This window comes from Saccopteryx bilineata, chromosome 4 (assembly GCF_036850765.1).
Source record: "Saccopteryx bilineata isolate mSacBil1 chromosome 4, mSacBil1_pri_phased_curated, whole genome shotgun sequence".
In the NCBI taxonomy this organism is placed as follows: domain Eukaryota; kingdom Metazoa; phylum Chordata; class Mammalia; order Chiroptera; family Emballonuridae; genus Saccopteryx; species Saccopteryx bilineata.
In genome coordinates, this window is record NC_089493.1 from 265,202,545 (window position 1) to 265,220,892 (window position 18,348).

Below are 18,348 nucleotides of genomic sequence, written 5' to 3' on the forward strand. Positions count from 1 at the left end.
ATTGTCCCCTGGTATCTGCTCTGTCTCCTTTGCAATAATAGAATTCTTAGCTGGGCTGTGGCCATGAGAAGAAGTTCTAGCCATGAGATATGAGCAGAAGGACATATGGTTGTGTCCTTTATTTATTTATTTTTAAATATTTTAATGTACTGATTTTAGAGAAAGAAAGTAGGGGAAGAGCAGGAAACATTAACTTGTAGTAGTTGTCTCTTGTATGTGCCTTGACTGGGTCCAGGGTTTTTTGTTTTTGTTTTTTAATAGTTCTTTTTTTTAATTTTTTTTATTTTATTTATTCATTTTTAGAGAGGAGAGAGAGAGGGAGAGAGAGAAACAGAGAGAGAGAAAGGGGGAGGAGCTGGAAGCATCAACTCCCATATGTGCCTTGACCAGGCAAGCCCAGGGTTTTGAACCGGCAACCTCAACATTTCCAGGTCGACGCTTTATCCACTGCGCCACCACAGGTCAGGCAGGTCCAGGGTTTTGAACCAGTGACCTTGGCACTCCTGGTTGATATTCTATCCACTGCACCACCACAGGTCAGGCTGGTCATGTCCTTTAAGGAAGAAGCATAAGCATGCTCTCTGTTTCTCCTATCTTTCCCTTTTTATTGTCTGTTTTGTACTGAATGTGTTTCTCTAAACTTTATGTTGAATCCCTAATCCCCAATGTGACTGTATATGGAAACAGGGCCTTTAGGAAAGAATTAAGGTGAAATGAGGTGATAAGGATGGGGCTGTGATCCCATAGAAAAGCAGAGACACTGTGCCCTGCCTGGATAGCTCAGTTGGTTAGAGTGTTGTCCTGAAGTACAGAGGTTGCTGGTTCAACCCCCACCAGGGCATATACAGGAACAGATGGATGTTCCTGTTGTGTGTGCTCTCCCCCCCTCTCTCTCTCTTCCTTCCTTTTCCAAAGAAAAAAAAAAGAAGAGACACCAGCCATGGCCAGGTAGCTCAGTTGGTTAGAGCATTGTCCTGACATGATGAGGTTGTGGGTTTGATCCCTGATTGGGGCATATTCAAGAATCAGCCAGTGAATGCATAAATAAGTGGAACAATACATTGATGTTTCTCATTTCTCTCTCTCTCTCTCTCTTCCTATTTCTCAAAAAAAAAAAAAAGGAAAAGAAAAGAACAGAAAAGAAAAAAAAGGGAGGGGGAGGGGCACAAAGAAAACTAGATAGAGGGTGATGGAGGACAATCTGACTTTGGGTGATGGGTATGCAACACAATTGAAGGACAAGATAACCTGGACATGTTTTCTTTGAATATATGTACCCTGATTTATTGATGACACTCCATTAAAATTAATAAAAAATTATTTATAAAAAAAATAATACCCTTCATGGTTGCAACAAAAAAAATAAAATACCTAGTAATAAACATAAAATAAAAAAAAGAAAAAAGAATGGCAGAGCAAGAAGAGAGAAGAAATTTGCATCCTTAACAATCTTGAGCCTGACCTGTGGTGGCGCAGTGGATAAAGCGTCGACCTGGAACACTGAGGTCGCTGGTTTGAAACCTTGGGTTTGCCTGGTCAAGGCACATATGGGAGTTGATGCTTCCTGCTCCTCCCCCCTTCTCTCACTCTATCTCTTTCTCTCCTCTCTAAAATGAACAAATAATAATAATAATAATAATAAAGATTCATGAGCCTGATCTGTGGTGGTGCAGTGGATAAAGCGTCAACCTGGAATGCTGAGTTCACTGGTTCAAATCCTGGGCTTGCCTGGTCAAGGCATATATGGGAACTGATGCTTCCTGCTCCTTCCCCCTTCTCTCTCTCTCTTCTCTCTTTTTTCTAAAAAACCTATCACAAACAATCATGAAAGCTCTAGATCTTCAATTCCAGATTCCTACCAGGACTTGTGAGAGAGAAAAATAAAATGTTTAAGCCTGTTATATTCTGGTTATACTACTTTTCAACTAATATTTATTCTCTGTCCTCTTTCCCTTTATAGAGGGGGTCTATTTCTCCTGCCCCACTGGTGGATCACAGGCTTGGCCATGTGACTTGCATTAGACATTAAAACATGAACAGATAGGATGTGTATCCTGACAAAGCAGAGGCGTTAGATGTGCCTGTGTGGTCTGGCTTTGTCTCTAGGTTCCTGCCTCCTCTACAGGAAAGAATATGCCCTAGGTAAGCACTGTTCCTTTCCCGTATCCTGGAATGAGACAGACCTGAACCTAATCCACAGCCTGAAATAGAGCCGTCACAAACAACATACAGAACCGTGGGAGAAAATTAATTGTCGCTTTAAGCCAGCAATTTTCAACCTTCTTCATCTTATGGCATATGTAAACTAATGAGTAAAATTCTGTGGCACACCAAAAAACTATATTTTTGCTGATCTGAGATAAAAAAAAGGTATAATTTTGATCCATTCATACCAAGTGCTATTGTTGTGTTGGCTGTTGTCATTTTTAATTTGGCAATCTAAAGAAAAAGAGGTCTGTGTTTGTTTTTAAGATATCTGTGAGTTTTTTTGCATTTTATTTTATTTTGTATATTTTATTTTATTTTGCATTGATTTGAGAGAGAAAGGGGAAGGGGGGATGGAGAGAGAGAAAGAGAGAAGCATTAACTCACTGTTCCACTTAGTTGTTCCATTTAGTTGTTTGCTCATTGATTGCTTCTTGTATGTGTCATGACCAGGGATGAAACCTGAGACTTCTGTGTGCCAGGTCGTAACTCTATACACTGAGCCACCCAGCCAGGGCTGTATTACATATTTTTTTGTTTTGTTTTGCTTTGTTTTGGTAGTGAGAAAGACAGACAGATAGACGGGAGCAGACAGACAGGAAGGGAGAGAGATGAGAAGCATCAATTCTTTTTTTTTTTTTTTGTGACAGAGACAGAGAGAGGGACAGATAGGAAGGGAGAGAGATGAGAAGCATCAATTCTTCGTTGCAGCTCCTTAGTCTCCTTAGCTGTTCATTGATTGCTTTCTCATATGTGCCTTGACTGGGGGGGTCTGCAGCAGAGTGACCCCTTGTTCAAGCCAGCAACCTTGGGCTCCAGTCAGTATCCTTGGGGTCATGTCTATGATCCCACGCTCAAGTCAGCAACCCTGCACTAAAGCTGGTGAGCCCGTGCTCAAGCCGGTGACCTCAGATTTCGAACCTGTGTCCTCCGCATCCCAGTCCAATGCTCTATCTACTGCACCACTGCCTGGTCAGGCTAAGCATTAGTTCTTCATTGCAGTACCTTAGTTGTTCATTGATTGCTTTCTCATATGTGCTTTGACAGGGGTGGGGCGGCTCCAGCTGAGCCAGTGACCCCTGCTCAAGCCAGCGAACTTTGGGGCTCAAGCCAGCAATCATGGGATCATATCTATGATCCTACACTCAAGCCAGTGACCCTGTACTCAAGCCGGTGAGCCCATGCTCAAGCTGGATGAGCCCACACTCAAGCCAGCGACCTTGGGGTTTTGAACCTGGGTCCTCAGCATCCTAGGCCGATGCTCTATCCACCGCCTGGTCAGGCATGTATTACATGTTTTAAAAATTCTTGAAGCATACCAGTTGAAAATTACTGCATTAAGCCATTACAAGTTAGGGATTGTTTTGCATGTTATCACAGCAAAAACTGATGAATACAAGTTCTCTCTGTTACCATATCAGAGCTCATACTCTAACTAAAACAAGACATGAAAATTGTCCTTTGAATTTCATTATACAAAGGTCACTGGTGACTTTAGGAAGAGTTGCTTCAGTGGAATTATGAGCATCCTGGAGACTGGAGCATCCTGGCCAGGTAGCTTGGTTGGTTAGAGCATCATCCTGAAGTACAGAGGATGCTGGTTCAATCCCTGGTCAGGGCACATACAGGGACAGATTGATGTTCCTCTCTCTCTCTCTCTCTCTCCCTTCCTCTCTAACTACAAGCAATCAATAAACATTTTTTTAATTTTTATTTATTTATTCATTTTAGAGAGGAGAGTTAGAATGAGAGAGAGAGAGAGAGAGAGAGAAAGGGGGGAGGAGCAGGAAGCCTCAACTTCCATATGTGCCTTGACCAGGCAAGCCCGGGGTTTTGAACCAATGACCTCAGAGTTCCAGGTCAATGCTTTATCCACTGCACCACCACAGGTCAGGCAATCAATAAACTATTTTTTAAAAAATAAGAAGGCAGCCTGGAGCAAGCTGAGCAGTGAGTGAGAGGTAAGGCAATGGAGATGCGGGAGCAGACAGTTCTTTAAGTGTGCCTGTGATGGGAAGGAGAGGGGAGCACAAGCTGGAGGACGGGGGTGGAGTCCAGTGGCAGCCTTGCAGATGCGTCCCTCAGATCTGCCCTGGAGAAATAACTTTCTGTGAGGAAATCAGTCAGCTGACAGACGTCAGTCTAGCACCTTCCGGATGTACTTCAGTGTTTGAGCCAAAGCCACACTCTGCCTGGGCATCTCCTAGCCCAGAAGGGACACCAGTGAGTGCCTGGCCATTTCAACCCTGAAGATCCAACCAACAGTGGTTGAAAGGGTTTTCTGTTGTTTGCTTTTAATATTAGAGTACGCTTAGAAAATCAAAGCGAAGATCCAGTTGGAAAAGAGCAGCTGACTAGAGGAGAGAAAGGACACCCAGATGGAGAGAGGGAGGTCCCTGAGAAGGCAGAAGGAGATGGGGTTTGGACTGAGGGGGACTCATTCCTCTGGTCAGGGGAGGAAGGAAGAGGCAGGAGCAAAGTAGGGATGGAAGTGGAGTGATGGCAGACTTCCTAGAAGAGAGTTTTCTTTGTCTGAAAAGTGAGAAACAAGATGAGATCGGAGAGTCAGGACACTAAGTCCTGTGAGATGCATGGGCTGCAGGTCCTCTTTCCACTCTCAGCCTCTGTCTTCCCACCTGCACCATAAACAGCTTCAGCCTAACCCTGATCCCCAAACATGTTTGAATCTCAGGGGCTTTTGAGAAATACACTTTTAGGGGGACCTCATCCCTGAACCGCTGGGTCAGAACCTCTGGGGAATAAGTGGTGGGGGCAATAACCTATATAAATTTTAAAAGTGCCCCTGGGGGTAATGAGATGCATGGCCAGGTTTGGGAACCACACTGCGGGGCCTCTAGCTCTGTGGTTCCAGCCAGAAGGTGCAGAATCTCAGCACAGTGTTTTAATGAAGCTACAAACTATAGAACAAGCTATATGCTACTTCCTGTCACCTATGACAAAAGCCCAAAACATATCAGAACTCAAGAAGAACCACATGAAGGCAAAGTCAGCAACAAAATCAGAGGCCCTGCCTAAGTAGGAAAACCACCATGCACACTTTGGCTCCTGTGAGCATGTTTCCAAATCCCCAGGTGGGATGTGGGTCAGGGCATGGTCAAGGGGACTCCCCAGGCAACAGGATTAAGAGGTTGAATCGGGGCCATCACAGGAAATCAGGGATGCTTGGCTGCCCTGCAAAGGGGTGGAGACCTGTCCAGGCCTTTCTGAAACCTGAGTCCTAAAGTAGGGGGAGCAAAGTGGGAGGGGCTGCCTGGCCCTGAGAGTCCAGCTGGCTCCCCCACCCTTATAGCTCCTCCTCCGCCTGGGTGCCCGTTTTTTCTGGGGCTGCTCCAGACTGTGCAGGCCACCTCTACTCTCCCTGTGCCTCTTTCTGCCCCTAAGGTCTGGTGGGAACAGGCTGGGGCCACCGGCCAGCTCCATGGACAGAGACTTGGCCTCTGCTCACCTTCCAGCTTTGGAAAGAAAAGAAGAAAGATCTGTGTTGATTTGCATTTGGGGGATCCTACCCTCTCCCAAATTTCTGAGGGCAGAAAAAGTGATTTGAATTTGGATTGACGGTAGAAGAAGGGACAGAAAGAGCCCAGAACATTCTCCGGGTATGAATCTTTCACTTTTGCTAGTGTGTGTGTGTGTGTGTGTGTGTGTGTGTATGTGTGATACGTTTTCCACTGGTCAGCTGTCGAGTTGTCCTTGATGATTTCCCAGGGCCCTTCTGACCACTTCATTCCGTGGTTCTGTAGCACTAAACTTCATCCGGCCACTCAATAAACATTTCCTGAGTACCCACCCTGGCCTAGGTGCTACTATTGAGTAAGATCTGGTCTTTGCTGTCAAGGGTTCACAGTTTAGATGGGGAGATGGTAATAGTAATAATAGCTACCATACTTACTGTGGGTCACACAATGGGCTAAATCTTTTATAAATTTTAGCTTATTTACCTAGCAACAACTGTAAGAAATGAGTGTACTACTAACCCCATTTTACAGATGAGGACAGTGAGGCTTACTTAGCAAAGTGAAGTCACACAGCTATAGATATTGGAGCTGATGTTTCTAACCATTGTGTTATGCTGCCTGCTCCACATTTAAAGACACTGTTCAGCAGCTGGGGATGGGGAGAGAGTTTAGGGCAAAAGGTGCCATAATGAAGGGTGGGGAGGGAGCAGGAGTCCTTTAGAGAGCCAAGTTCAAAAAGAACAGGAAACAGTTAAGCCTCACTTTGACCAATGTTCCCAGGGAGTAAGGCAGGAGCAGGTTTGGAGCCAAATTTGGAGCTAGAGGTAGGCAGGCTACAAGAGGCCCACTGGGAACTCTTGGGTCAGCTGGGACTTGAGGTCAGTGGGGATCAGGATCAAGGGTCCTTATCCCTCATCACTAGGCAGGGGTGTCAGGAGATGCAGTGGGAGGACTTGAGGATTACTGGCCAGGTTCCCTGGAAGCTGTGTGTCCCTATACTCACATAGTGGGGGCTGACCTGACCTGGGGGCCAGCATCCCAGCAGCCTGAGAGTTGGGTGGCCTGAGGCCTAGGAGACAGGAAGCAAACCCAGACCATGATGGCTCTCCTCAGCCAAGATTGGACCATGGTTCCCCCTCCTCACAGCTCTCAACTCCCACCTCCCAGCTGTCTCCAGGCCAGGCAAAGGGAAGACAAAAGCTGATTATTCCACTGGGGCTGTCCTGAGCCCCATGAATGGGGTATTGAAAACCCCGTGCCCACATCCAGATAGGTTTTCATCCTCTTCCCAGCCAGACTCTTTATATGCCAGGGCCGAAGCACAGCCAGGGAGAGATGGGGGGCAGTGTGGGTAGGGATCCCCCATCCCTGCACTCTCAATACTGTATATCCCAAACAGAACCATCCCCTAAGCCAGCAAACCCCCCACCCGCTTTAGTCTCTGAGGAAAGGGGACATGAGGTGCTTCTGGAATGCTGGTTACATGGCGTGAATGTTCAAAGATCTACACTTATGATTTAAATACTTGTTTATTTGTATACCTCAATCCAAAATTTAACCAAAAAAAATCTTCAAGGACTTCTCTTCCCCAAGTGGCAGAGCATTCCAAATGGCATTTACTTTTCACAGCCCTTCACCATTTTTGTATATTTGTGAGTCACGGGAACTAAATTTTCTTGATTTTTTTTTCTTTAAATTGACTCATTTCTTCTCATTTAAATTAACTTTAAAGAAAAACTTTATATTGTTCCAATAAATGAAAAACCAGGATCCTTTGCCATAAATAGAAGGCATTGAAAAAATGAAACAATAAATGTCCATCTATTTCCCTCTAAATTTTTGTGGGTTGCCACCAGTGGCACCAACACCACTCTTTGGGATGCTCTGCCGTGGAGGATGACTCAGCCCTGGGCACAGCTGCATGGCCTGGCTGGGCTAGGGCCCTCCAGCCTCATCTCCACCATTTGCTTTTACCTGCTCTCTGCTCCAGACAGACCTCACTCCTCATAAGCTTCCATCTGTTCTCCCTTTCTTCTCATTCCCAAGCTGTTGCTCCTGCTGTCTCCACTCAGAATGCCAAACCCAAGTGGAAATGTCACTTCCCCTGATGCTCTCATTGGGCCCTTCTAGTTGGAAGAAGTGACTTGGGATTTTTAATTCCAGATGTTCCTGCTGTGACTTCTCTACCAGTTCCATAATGGAACCATCAGAAATGCCAGTGGCTGGCTGGACACACAAGGAAGCAGAGATTCAAATTGGACCCCAACCAGATCAGAGCAGGGGATGGAGACCCGGAGAGAGGAGTACAGCCCCTGCACCCATGCCTCCAGCCCTGTCTTTCCTCCTCCTCTTGCCACTGGGTGAGTGTCCCCCTAAGCTCCATCTATTTCCCTTCCTGGCTGTTTTCCCAGCTGTAAAATTATGGTGGGAAGTAGTTTGTAAATTAGGTGGTTTCCAACATTCTTTCCAGTTCCAACATTTGCCCAGGGTTGATGAGAGCTAAGGGTCTGAGCTGGGCAAGTAGAGGGCTCAATGCTGCAGGTAAGGGATCAATGTAAGAGTATGGGCAGTTAAGGGACATTGGAAATAGAGAAGAGGCAAAGGGGGTGGACTTACCAATGGCTGTTGAAAAGGCAGCTGGTAGAATGGATGGAATCAAATTACCTAGAAACTATCCTAACTTTAAAAAGAAGAAACCAAGTCTTAGTTTCTTCATCTGTAAAATGGGTACCTTAGTACCCGCCTCAGAGCATTGTTGTAAAGATTCTCTGAGGTGATATGAACGTGTCCAAACATAGTAACACCCTGTTCACAATTGGACTGTTACGGAGTTTTCCATTTCCCATGCTTGGCAAGTTTTCCTGTTTCCTCCCCACCTCTCAGGCCATGTACTCAGAATTGTATGGTGAAGAAGAATGTGGCTATTTTGGTTGGAATACCAGTTCTATCCTCTGTTGTGTGGCCTTGAGCAAGTTGCCTAATCTCACTAAACCAGAAGTTTCCCCATCTGCAAAATCTTACCTTTCTTTTAAATTGTCCTAATGATTAAGTGAGCCAGGCCCCATAGAGGAATGAGCACACTGCCTGGCCATACATACATGAGAGCTGACGCAGAGGGACTTGTCTAGGTAAAGCTTTTGGGGGAAATCATAATGAATCCCGAAACCAGATTACACACTTAAGGCACAGCTACTGAACACCTGCTGAGCAACAGGCTCTGGGCAGGGGGCTCTGGGAGACACCAAGATGAGACCGGCATGGCCACGTCACCAGGCAGAAGGCCTGGAAAGGGGCCTGTATATGATGCTCATAGATTCAGAGGGAATAGAGAGCACTTTTAGCTGAGGGCTCCAGGAAGGCTTTCTGGAGGAATGGGTTCCAAGCTGGGTCTTGAAGGCTCCGAAGGGCTGTAATGAGCATGATTGGCCAGAATTGTTCAAGCAGAGGAGACTGCATGGTTAAAGTCCTGAAAACAAGACTGATGGGATATTAAGAAGTAAGGTGAGGCTCGTCAGATACTAGGAGGCTTTGTAGAGAAAGCTCAGGGGTTGGGACTCCTATAAGAAATGGGGAGTCTTTGAGAAATATAGCAGTGGAATGGCATAAACAGATCTGGGGTGAGCCATGGGCCAATGGGAGAGGGGTAAAGCAAGGAAACCAAGTAGGATAGTAAGGAAAAGAGAAGATGAGGCTTCAGGAACAGAAGAGTAGTGAAGAGAAGGGGGATAATGGTAAGGACCATGGTGGGAGGGGAGGCTGTGTTCCCAGAGCCAGGCAGCAAAGGGAGGGGGAAGGGGGCCAATGCTCTCCTCACTCTGTTTCAGCCAGTGCCCTACAGCCCACCCCACTGCCCTTTCCAGGTAGGTGCCCTTGCTCCTCCCTCCCCCACCCCTGCCCTGACCCCCCAGGTACTCAGATGCTCAGACAGAAGACCTCTATTATTTTAGATGCCCCAAAGGAACTGCACCAGTCTCCCCATTTTATAGAAAGGGAGAAATAAGACCTAGCAGGGACTGTTCCTAAGGCTCCCATAACTTTATGGCAAGGTGGGTATCCTGTAGGTTGGACCCAGGGATCCCCCTGGTGCCAATTCAACCCTCTCCACAGAACTGAGGCTGGTGGGGGGTCCAAACCGCTGCCGGGGGCGCCTGGAGGTCCTGCATGGTGGCTCCTGGGGCAGCGTCTGCGACGATGACTGGGACGTGGTGGACGCCAATGTGGTATGTCGTCAGTTGGGCTGTGGCCTAGCACTGCCTGTGCCGCGGCCCCTTGCCTTTGGCCAGGGCCGAGGTCCCATCCTGCTGGACAACGTGGACTGCCGTGGGCAGGAAGCTGCTCTGAGTGAGTGTGGCAGCCGAGGCTGGGGAGTCCACAACTGCTTTCACTATGAGGACGTGGCTGTCCTGTGTGATGGTGAGCAGAGGCCTGTCACCTAGGAGGGCAGAGTGTGTCAGGCAGCAGGGCTGAAGGCTAGATAAATTAAGGGACTTCCCAGTGGTAACACTGCTCCCTGTAGGAGACCAGGCCAGTGTCTGAATTGCATGGTGCTGGGGAAGAGCCCTAGGCTGGCTGTCAGGAGTGCTGGGCCCCAGTGGTGCTTCTGGCTTTTTGTGTGACCTTGGTTAAAACCCAGCATTACTTCTTCCATGTAGCACTTTGGCAGTTACAGCAAAGCCCCCTACCATTTTTTAAAACCAGATGAATGGAGTCAACATGGGCCACACTGGCCATAGGTCCACTTCACGTAGAGTTGCAGCAGAAATCCCTGAGAGGCTTTAATCATGAGAGCAGTAGTTATAATTTTCTTTTTTTTTAAAGATTTTGTTTATTGATTTTTTTAGAATGAGAGAGAGAGCAAGAAGCGTCAGTTGCTTCACTTTAGTTGTGCATTTATTATTTCTCGTATGTGCCTTGACCGGGCAAGCCCCAGGTTTTGAACTGGCAACTTCAGTGTTCTAGGTCAGTGCCCTGTCCACTGTGCCATCACAGGTCAGGCTGAGAGCAGTAGTTTTAATTTTTAAGAAAATACCCTGGAAGGTTCAGACTGTGGCCCCATCCCTGAGTTTCTGATTCTGCAGTCTGAGGTGGGGCCTGAGAACTTAGCTTTCTAACAAGTTCTCAAGGAATGTGATGCTGCTTTAAGAATTAAAAGGGCCCTAAGTGGTTGGCTCAGTGGATAGAGCACTGGCCTGGCATGTGGGCATCCTGGGTTCAACCCCCAGCCAGGGCACATGAGATGCGACCATCTGCTTCTCTTCCCCTCTCTCTTCCCCTTTTCTCTCTCTTCCCCTCTCGCAGCCAGTGGCTTAACTGGTTCAAGCATCTGGACTGGGCACTGAGGATAGCTCGGTTGATTCGAGCATTGGCCCCAGATGGTGGTTGCTGGGAGAATCCCGGTTAGGGTGCATGCGGGAGTCTTGTCTCTATCTCCCCTCCTCTCACTTAAAAAAAAAAACACCCAGCCTGAGCAAAGCTCACCAGCTTGGACTCAAGGTCGCTGGCTCAAGCAAGGGGTTACTCAGTCTGCTGTAGGCCCACAGTCAAGGCACATATGAGAAAGCAATCAATGAACAACTAAGGAGTCCCAACGAAAAACTGATGATTGATGCTTCTCATCTCTCTCCGTTCCTGTCTGTCTGTCCCTATCTATCCCTTTCTCTGTAGAGCTTCTGTGTTCTGGACACTTTAATTCTTTCTGTAGCCAGAGGCCCTGAGAAGAAAATATCTTAGTGATACATGCCCTGCCACTCATATACCTGCGGGTGTGAGGATGGAGAACAGAAAGATCCATTTGTCCTCCTCCCTTCCTTTCCAGAGTTCTTGCCCACGCAGCCCCCAACAAAGAAAATGTTAACCAGTAGGGCGCCTCCTACAACTCCCCGGAATGGGAAAGGTAAGTAAGGGCAACATAAGGGACCCAAAGAACAGTCCCCAATACCTACCCTAGGCAGGAAGAGGGGGATTACTGATGTTAACCAGTAATCATTGGTCATTCCCCCTCTGCATCCTGCCCCCTGTATCCCTTCAGGCCACTCACCTTCTGAATAGGGAAAGACGATTCATTCCTATGAGATGATTAAAAACAGTCAGCATGAGGTTGGAGAAAGTGAGAGAAGTGAGCTAGCACTGGAGGCTAATTAGTAGAAGAATCAAATATACACAGAAATGCTGATAATGATGTAGAACAAGAAAATGAAAAGTGACTTAAAAGAAGAACAGATAAAAAGCCAAGGAAGTCCAGAGGAGGAAGAGGGTCCAATCCATCAGAGATCAGGCAGGGCTCCCTGTAAGAAGAGTTGTTGTTGCTACAACTGGGGCGGCTTTCACTGCAGTCTTAGATGAGAAAGTAGCACAAACTAGATGTTTAGGAGATCCTGGACAAGGGCAAGGAGAGCTGCTTTTAGGCAAGAAGTGACAGCCAAAGCCAATCGGTCCTCTGATCCCACAAACCACCCTCAACCTGGACTAGAAGAGACAGTTCTTTGGGGATGAGTGAGTAGCTCCTCCAGGGTTTTAGGTAGTGGGGCAGCATGCGCGGTGGGTATGGGGCAGACCTAGGGTCTTATAGAAGTGTGTTAGATTAGGTGGGGAGGGGAGGTGCAGCCCTGTGGGATTTGCTCCTTGCCCCCTCCCCTTCCCTCACCGTCACCAGGTGAGGGCAGTGTGCGCCTGGTGGGGGGCGCGGGCCCGTGTCAGGGCAGAGTGGAGATCCTGCACGGCGGCCTGTGGGGCACTGTGTGCGACGATGACTGGGGGCTGCCAGACGCTACCGTGGTCTGCCGCCAGCTGGGCTGCGGGGAAGCCCTGGCCGCCACCACTAACGCCTTCTTCGGCTATGGCACCGGGCATATCCTACTGGACAACGTTCACTGTGAAGGCAGCGAGCCCCGCCTGGCAGCGTGCCTGAGCCTGGGCTGGGGTGTGCACAACTGCGGCCACCATGAGGATGCCGGAGCTCTATGCGCAGGTGCAGGCTCCAGGGGGATGGGGCGGGGCCAGTGGGCGGGACCCAGCTGTGTCTTTATGCAGGAGGAGCCTGAGTGGGGTTTGGGCGGGGAGGGGTTTGGTGGCTACCTTGGTGTTTCCCAGAGTAATCCAGGAAGGCCCCGAAATTATTTTTAATATTTCAGTACTTCTTTGAAAGTGTCTCAGAAAACCCTAGTACTCTTTTGGTGAACTGCACATCCGTTTGTAGTAGAGCAATATCAATACTCCAGAATTATCTAGCAATACCTCAAGAATGCCTCCGGAATTTTCCAGCATGTTCTAAGCACTCCACTGTAGCCCAAGTATGTCTTCAGAATTACCTAGCACAGTCCTCTTTAATCCTGATGCTCTTATCTTTCCCCCTCTGGGCCCCTCTCCATTTTGAGAGGTTTTCTAAGAAAATACAAATAGTAGAGCCAATTATGGCACTTCACAGATGAACTCCACTCTACAATGCTTGTCCATGCCTCACAGCAAACCAGGTACTATCATTCCCAGTTTACAGTTGGGAAAGCTGAGGCCCAGTACGACAGAGCCATAGCCGTAGTCACACAGCCCAGGCAGTCACAGCTAACCTTGCTGCATGGTCTCATGCAGGCCCTTTGCCCTTTCTAGTCCTATTTCTGTATTAGGAGTCTTATTCTGTAAGCCCTTCAGAACTGTGCATGGCCCTCCCTTGTGGGCAAGACCTTCCCTAATTCCCCATTTTGGACACAATTTGGGCTTCTGAGAACACTGGAGAGAAATGAAAGCATGTCTGTGAAAGTCCTGTACAAATTATGATGTGTACACTAGTACAGCACAAGTGATTACATCCATTGTCAAAGTGGGGCAGACCTCTTTGGACCCCAGCTGGGGCTAAGCCTCAGCTCTAGAAGTAAAAATCTGTTGTTTTCTTCAGAGAAACCCTTTTATCCTCCTGACAGCCAAAGGCTGACCAGGAACCAGAATCTTGGCCTCTGACCTTGCTCCCTTCTCTCCTGCTCTAGTTCTAGGTCCCCCGACTCTCACAGCACTGCCATCCTCCGTTACAAGAGAGGACTGGGCTTGGCACACAGAGCCAGCAGGTAAGGAGCCCCGCCTGAGCCTGCTAGCCTCCAGGCTATAATGGTAGGGGCAAGATTGGTAGGGCAGGGAATTGAGAAGGCTGTTTGGGTCCACAAAAAGAAGGCCTGACTAGAAGACCAGACCTTTAGGCCAGATGGTAGAAATATGTAAGAGAATGGAAGATCAGATAGAGCAAGGATAAAAATCTAGACCCGAAAAACGTTCAGCAAGATAGGAAGAGGTAGTAAATTGTTTCAAAGCTCTTAAGTAAAATTTGGGTTGGTGCTGAAGTTGGGAATTGAGAGGCCTTGTGAGAGGGTTTAGATAGGGCTATATAGTAAGGATAGAAATACACCTGAAATTAGGATAAAGCCTGGAAATAGGATCTGGTTCATCCCAATCAAGTTGTCTGTGGACTACCACCTCACCAATCAACATGGTGAATCTATGGGGTTGAAGTCGAGTGTGGGGTACCCGTGTGGTACAGTTGGGGCATCTCAGGAGCCCCCGTGTCCCGCTGTAGGCCAGAAGGCTTCCTTGTCCCCTTCAAATGCTCTATCGAGGTATCCTGTTTCTGCAGTTACAAGAGTTGGTGCCCTGCCTTCCAAGGAGACAGCACTGTTCACCACAGCTTCCTGGCCCGCGAGGAAGAAAAGTAAGTCGCAAAGCAGGGATTCCGAGGTGGGTGGGAGAGGATGGGGCTGGCTCCAGCCCAGCCTCCTCTGGCTGCGGGGCTGTGCGCCATGCAGGCGGGCGGCTGCGACTGGTGGGCGGCCCGGGACCGTGCCGCGGCCGCGTGGAGGTTATGTACGCCGGGAGTTGGGGCACCGTGTGTGACGACGACTGGGATTTTGCGGATGCGCGCGTGGCCTGCCGCGAGGCAGGATGCGGGCCTGCGCTGGGCGCCACTGGCCTTGGCCACTTCGGCTACGGTCGCGGCCCAGTGCTGCTGGACAACGTGGGCTGCGCCGGCACGGAGGCCCGCCTGAGCGACTGCTTCCACCTGGGGTGGGGTCAGCACAACTGCGGCCACCATGAGGATGCGGGAGCACTCTGCTCAGGTGAGGCTGCGGCAGGAACACGCAAAAAGGTGAATAATGCCCGAGCGAAGGAATACCGCCCCGGGTTGGGCCGTAGTGCGGAACAGGCAGGATAAAAGAGGATTTCAGCAGTGGGCGGGGCCGCGCGTAGGCAGCCACTGTAGCGCGGGCGCGCGCAGCGTCATTTGGCGACGTGGGAGGGGCAAAACAGGTTCTGAGCAATGAGCGTGGCCGCACGTAGTCACGCACTGCGGCGGGGGCGGGCGGGATCTGTAAGAAATGGGCGGGGCCATGCACGAGGGCCCTCGGCTGCACAATAACGTGGGCGGGGCCGGAGAGGACGCCCCCCACGCAGAGAGGCAGAGCCCGCCCATTCCTGCACTCTGCTGCTAGGCTGCATGGGCGGGGCAAGAAGGGAGCGCCCTCTGCAGTGAGAGAGTGGGGCCGGGCCTAGGGAGCGTCAGTGTTTTGCCGCAATGAGGAGCGGGGATTAATTCTAAATCTGTAAAGGGCGGGGTCGAGGCGCTATTACTCTGCTAGGTTAAGGACCCGCAAAACTCGAATAACCCGAGTTGATCAGTTTTCGGGGGCAGCGTCTCACCTTTGGGAAAAATCAATGGAAAGGGGTTTTGTAGAATCTTACACATTTTAAAATGCTTCTGTTCATTGTTTGGTGTGGGAATTGATATCTTCTTCCTGATTTGGTGCAATGGGCCTAGTAGCTTAGGCCACAAAGGGTAGGCTACCATAAATTATGCTTTGGGCCCCAGGGTGAAAGAAACACAATCACCATTTCTGATCCACCAGGGTGGGGTTGGGGGTAGGGGTAGGTGGGTAGGGTAGTGGGGAGCAGTTCTCCTTTAGGAACCTATGAAGTCCGTTGTCCCTAGATCAGGCTCCCCTTGCGAGGGTAGGAAGTGACCTGGCCTCAAGTAACATGTTCCCCAATGTGACAGTCACCTCTTTTTCTTTGTCCTTGCTGAGCCAGGCCCAGAGGAACCAGGACTGCAAGTCCAGCAGGAGACCACCCGAGTCCCCACTCCTCGGCCCAGGGACGGTAGGTGCCCACACCCCTAAGAGGCAGGTAGAGGCAGGCATCAGTATATTAAGGACTAGGATGGGCTTATGTAGCTCTGCAGATTTGCACCATGTTCTGGAAACTTTGTCCTATTATGCTAGTCTCATTAATAGAGGTATGGTGTTCAGAAAGAGGGAGATGGGTTTTAAGTTAGAGGAATCTAGAAATTCCTAGAAATGGAACCCAAATGAGAGGATAGGGCTCCTTTTTTTGAGGAGAGAAATGAAAGAGTTCACTCTTTAGACCGGGGAGTCAAGGGGGTGACAGGAGGCAATGATGACTTCATGGGACACAATCTGCCTCTAGAGAGTAGCCCTGGGGCTGAGATACTGGGATTATGAACACAAGACTAAGGAGAGAGCAGACATGTAACCCAACATGCTTAGAGCACTCTACAAAGGCTTGTACATGTACTTCCATCTGGAGACTGGACTGATACCTATCCTATTTGAATCTCATTTATCTGCCCTTGTCCAGTGTGACACCCAGGGCAGTGCTGTGTCTCAGACCAACACCCTTTGCCTCCTCTACCTCTTCCCTGGACTTGCTTGGGAATGGCCTGGCATTATCCAGCACCTTCTAGCTCCTGGCCTTGTCCCCCCTACAGGGCACCTACGTCTGGCCAATGGAGCTCACCGATGTGAGGGGCGTGTAGAACTCTTCCTAGGACAGCGGTGGGGCACTGTTTGTGATGATGCTTGGGACCTGAGGGCAGCCGGTGTCCTTTGCCACCAGCTGGGCTGTGGCCAGGCTCTGGCAGCCCCTGGAGAGGCCCACTTTGGCCCAGGCCGAGGACCTATCCTTCTGGACAATGTCAAGTGCCGTGGGGATGAGAGTGCCCTTCTGCTCTGCTCTCATATCCGCTGGGATGCCCACAACTGTGATCACAGTGAGGATGCCAGTGTCCTGTGCCGGCCGTTGTGACCCAGCCCACTCTGCAGACCACCTCTTCTGGGAACCTCCTGTGGCCTGCCCTTCTTCCTCCAGGATAACTACAGTCCACTCAGCCCTTCCTTTCCCTTGCCTGGGAGAGAGCCTGCCCAGATGGTGTGGTCCTGCATGGGGCAGCCTGGCTCTATCCCATCAACTTATTGTGTGACCTCACCTGTTATCAACTATTGTGGGCCCAATTCAATGAAAACTCCCACTTTCCACTCAGTCAGAACAAAATTGGGGTAAGGCAGTGACTTCTAACTCTCCTCTTTGGTAGGGCTCCAGTTATAGCATCCCTGATCCTGCCTTCTTGGAATTCAGTCCAGGAGGTTCAGGGGCTCTCTGAAAATGGGGAATCTCCCTTCTCCCCACCCATCTTGGGATCCCCAAGAAGAGGGAAGGCAGAAGAGGCCTGCAGCTCTTACCTTAGTCTGCCTGGGGTTGTAGAAGAACTTGTGTCATTGCCCTGGCCTGCTCCATGAGGGCCTGGACTCAGATGGTGCTTGGCTGCACAAGGGGATTGGAGGGGCCAAAGCAGGGACAATGGCCCCTCCCTGCAGCTGGAACCAGTATCTCTGATTTATGCTGCCCCCACCACAGAGCCTCTACTTTGCAGTAGCAGAGAACCATGGGGGCCTGTAGCCACTCATTTATAGGTGCCAAGTCAATAAAGCATTGTCCCCTCTGTCTTTTAACTGAGGTCAGTGTTTGGGCAAAAGTACATTGTTGTGGCAGCAGGAAATACTCTCATAGGAGTCTCTGGAGGCTTGGGGATGGAGGGCGGTTCAAGAGCATCATCAGAGAGCTCTCTGCGGGCATTTCATATCCTGGAAATGCTGACTCACAGTGTCAGGCCTGGAAGGCCTCTAGAGGGTCTTCTCGCCCATCTCTGGCTTTTCTTTTATATTCTAGGTTCTGCGAAAGGAAGGGTTCTGCTCAAGGTCACATAACAAGCTGGTGGAGTCACTAGAACAGAAAAAAATGGAGAGGAGGCAGGAAGGCAAATAAGGGAGAGCAAAGCAGCATTGGGGCTTCCCCAGAGGCTGCTTTTGAGGCACCTCACCGGCCATTCCAGGAGCAGAGAGAAGGGGATCCTGCCAGAGCCTCTCTCACTCCGATTCTTGCTAGTAGCAACTATGGCGTCAAGCTTCTGCCCTCTAGGTCCAGTCCACAGGCTCTGCGTTAGTTTCTTACAGCCACTGTTAGTTTCCTATAGCCAAATGACCACAAACTTAGTGGCTAAAAGCGACACAAATTGAATATCTTACGGTTCCTGAGGTCACTAGTCTGAAATGGGCAGATTCAAGTGTCTGCAGGGTGGGGTTCTTTACGGAGGTTCTAAGGGAAAATCTGTTTCCTTACCTTTTCCAGCTTCTAGAAGCTACCTGCTGTCCATTCCTGCTCATGACCTTCTTCCAGGCAGCAATTATTAATACATCACTCTGACTGCTGCTTCTACCAGCTCAGTTTCCTCTTCTGATTCTTCTGCCTCCCTCTTCCATCCTCTAAAGCAGTGGTAGTAAACCTGGTCCCTGCTGCCCACTAGTGGGCGTTCCAGCTTTCATGGTGGGCAGTAGCGGAG

The 18,348-nt window shown here is 49.4% G+C and overlaps 1 protein-coding gene across 4 annotated transcripts; it reads left to right on the forward strand.

Annotated features, from left to right (window-relative positions):
• The first annotated feature begins 5,560 nt into the window (after positions 1-5,560).
• On the forward strand, positions 5,561-17,461 carry SSC4D (scavenger receptor cysteine rich family member with 4 domains). 4 transcript variants are annotated; one of them, XM_066274494.1, is made up of 11 exons: positions 5,561-5,822; positions 7,845-8,041; positions 9,506-9,541; positions 9,789-10,094; positions 11,497-11,574; positions 12,334-12,648; positions 13,658-13,735; positions 14,296-14,370; positions 14,465-14,776; positions 15,744-15,812; positions 16,441-17,461. In XM_066274494.1, the coding sequence occupies exons 2-11, from the start codon at positions 7,879-7,881 to the stop codon at positions 16,755-16,757; spliced, it is 1,749 nt and encodes a 582-aa protein (XP_066130591.1). In that variant the 5' UTR covers positions 5,561-5,822; positions 7,845-7,878; the 3' UTR covers positions 16,758-17,461. The 4 variants fall into 4 exon arrangements, with proteins under 4 accessions (XP_066130591.1, XP_066130593.1, XP_066130592.1 ...); XM_066274496.1 differs by lacking the exon at positions 12,334-12,648; XM_066274495.1 differs by lacking the exon at positions 9,506-9,541.
• Positions 17,462-18,348: the final 887 nt, after the last annotated feature.

Coding starts and splice junctions, on each gene's coding strand:
- SSC4D (XM_066274494.1), top strand. CDS start 7,879: ATGGAACCATCAGAAATGCCAGTGGCTGGCTGGACACACAAGGAAGCA. Junction 8,042..9,505: donor CCTCCTCCTCTTGCCACTGG/GTGAGTGTCCCC, acceptor ACTCTGTTTCAG/CCAGTGCCCTACAGCCCACC. Junction 12,649..13,657: donor TGCCGGAGCTCTATGCGCAG/GTGCAGGCTCCA, acceptor CTCCTGCTCTAG/TTCTAGGTCCCCCGACTCTC.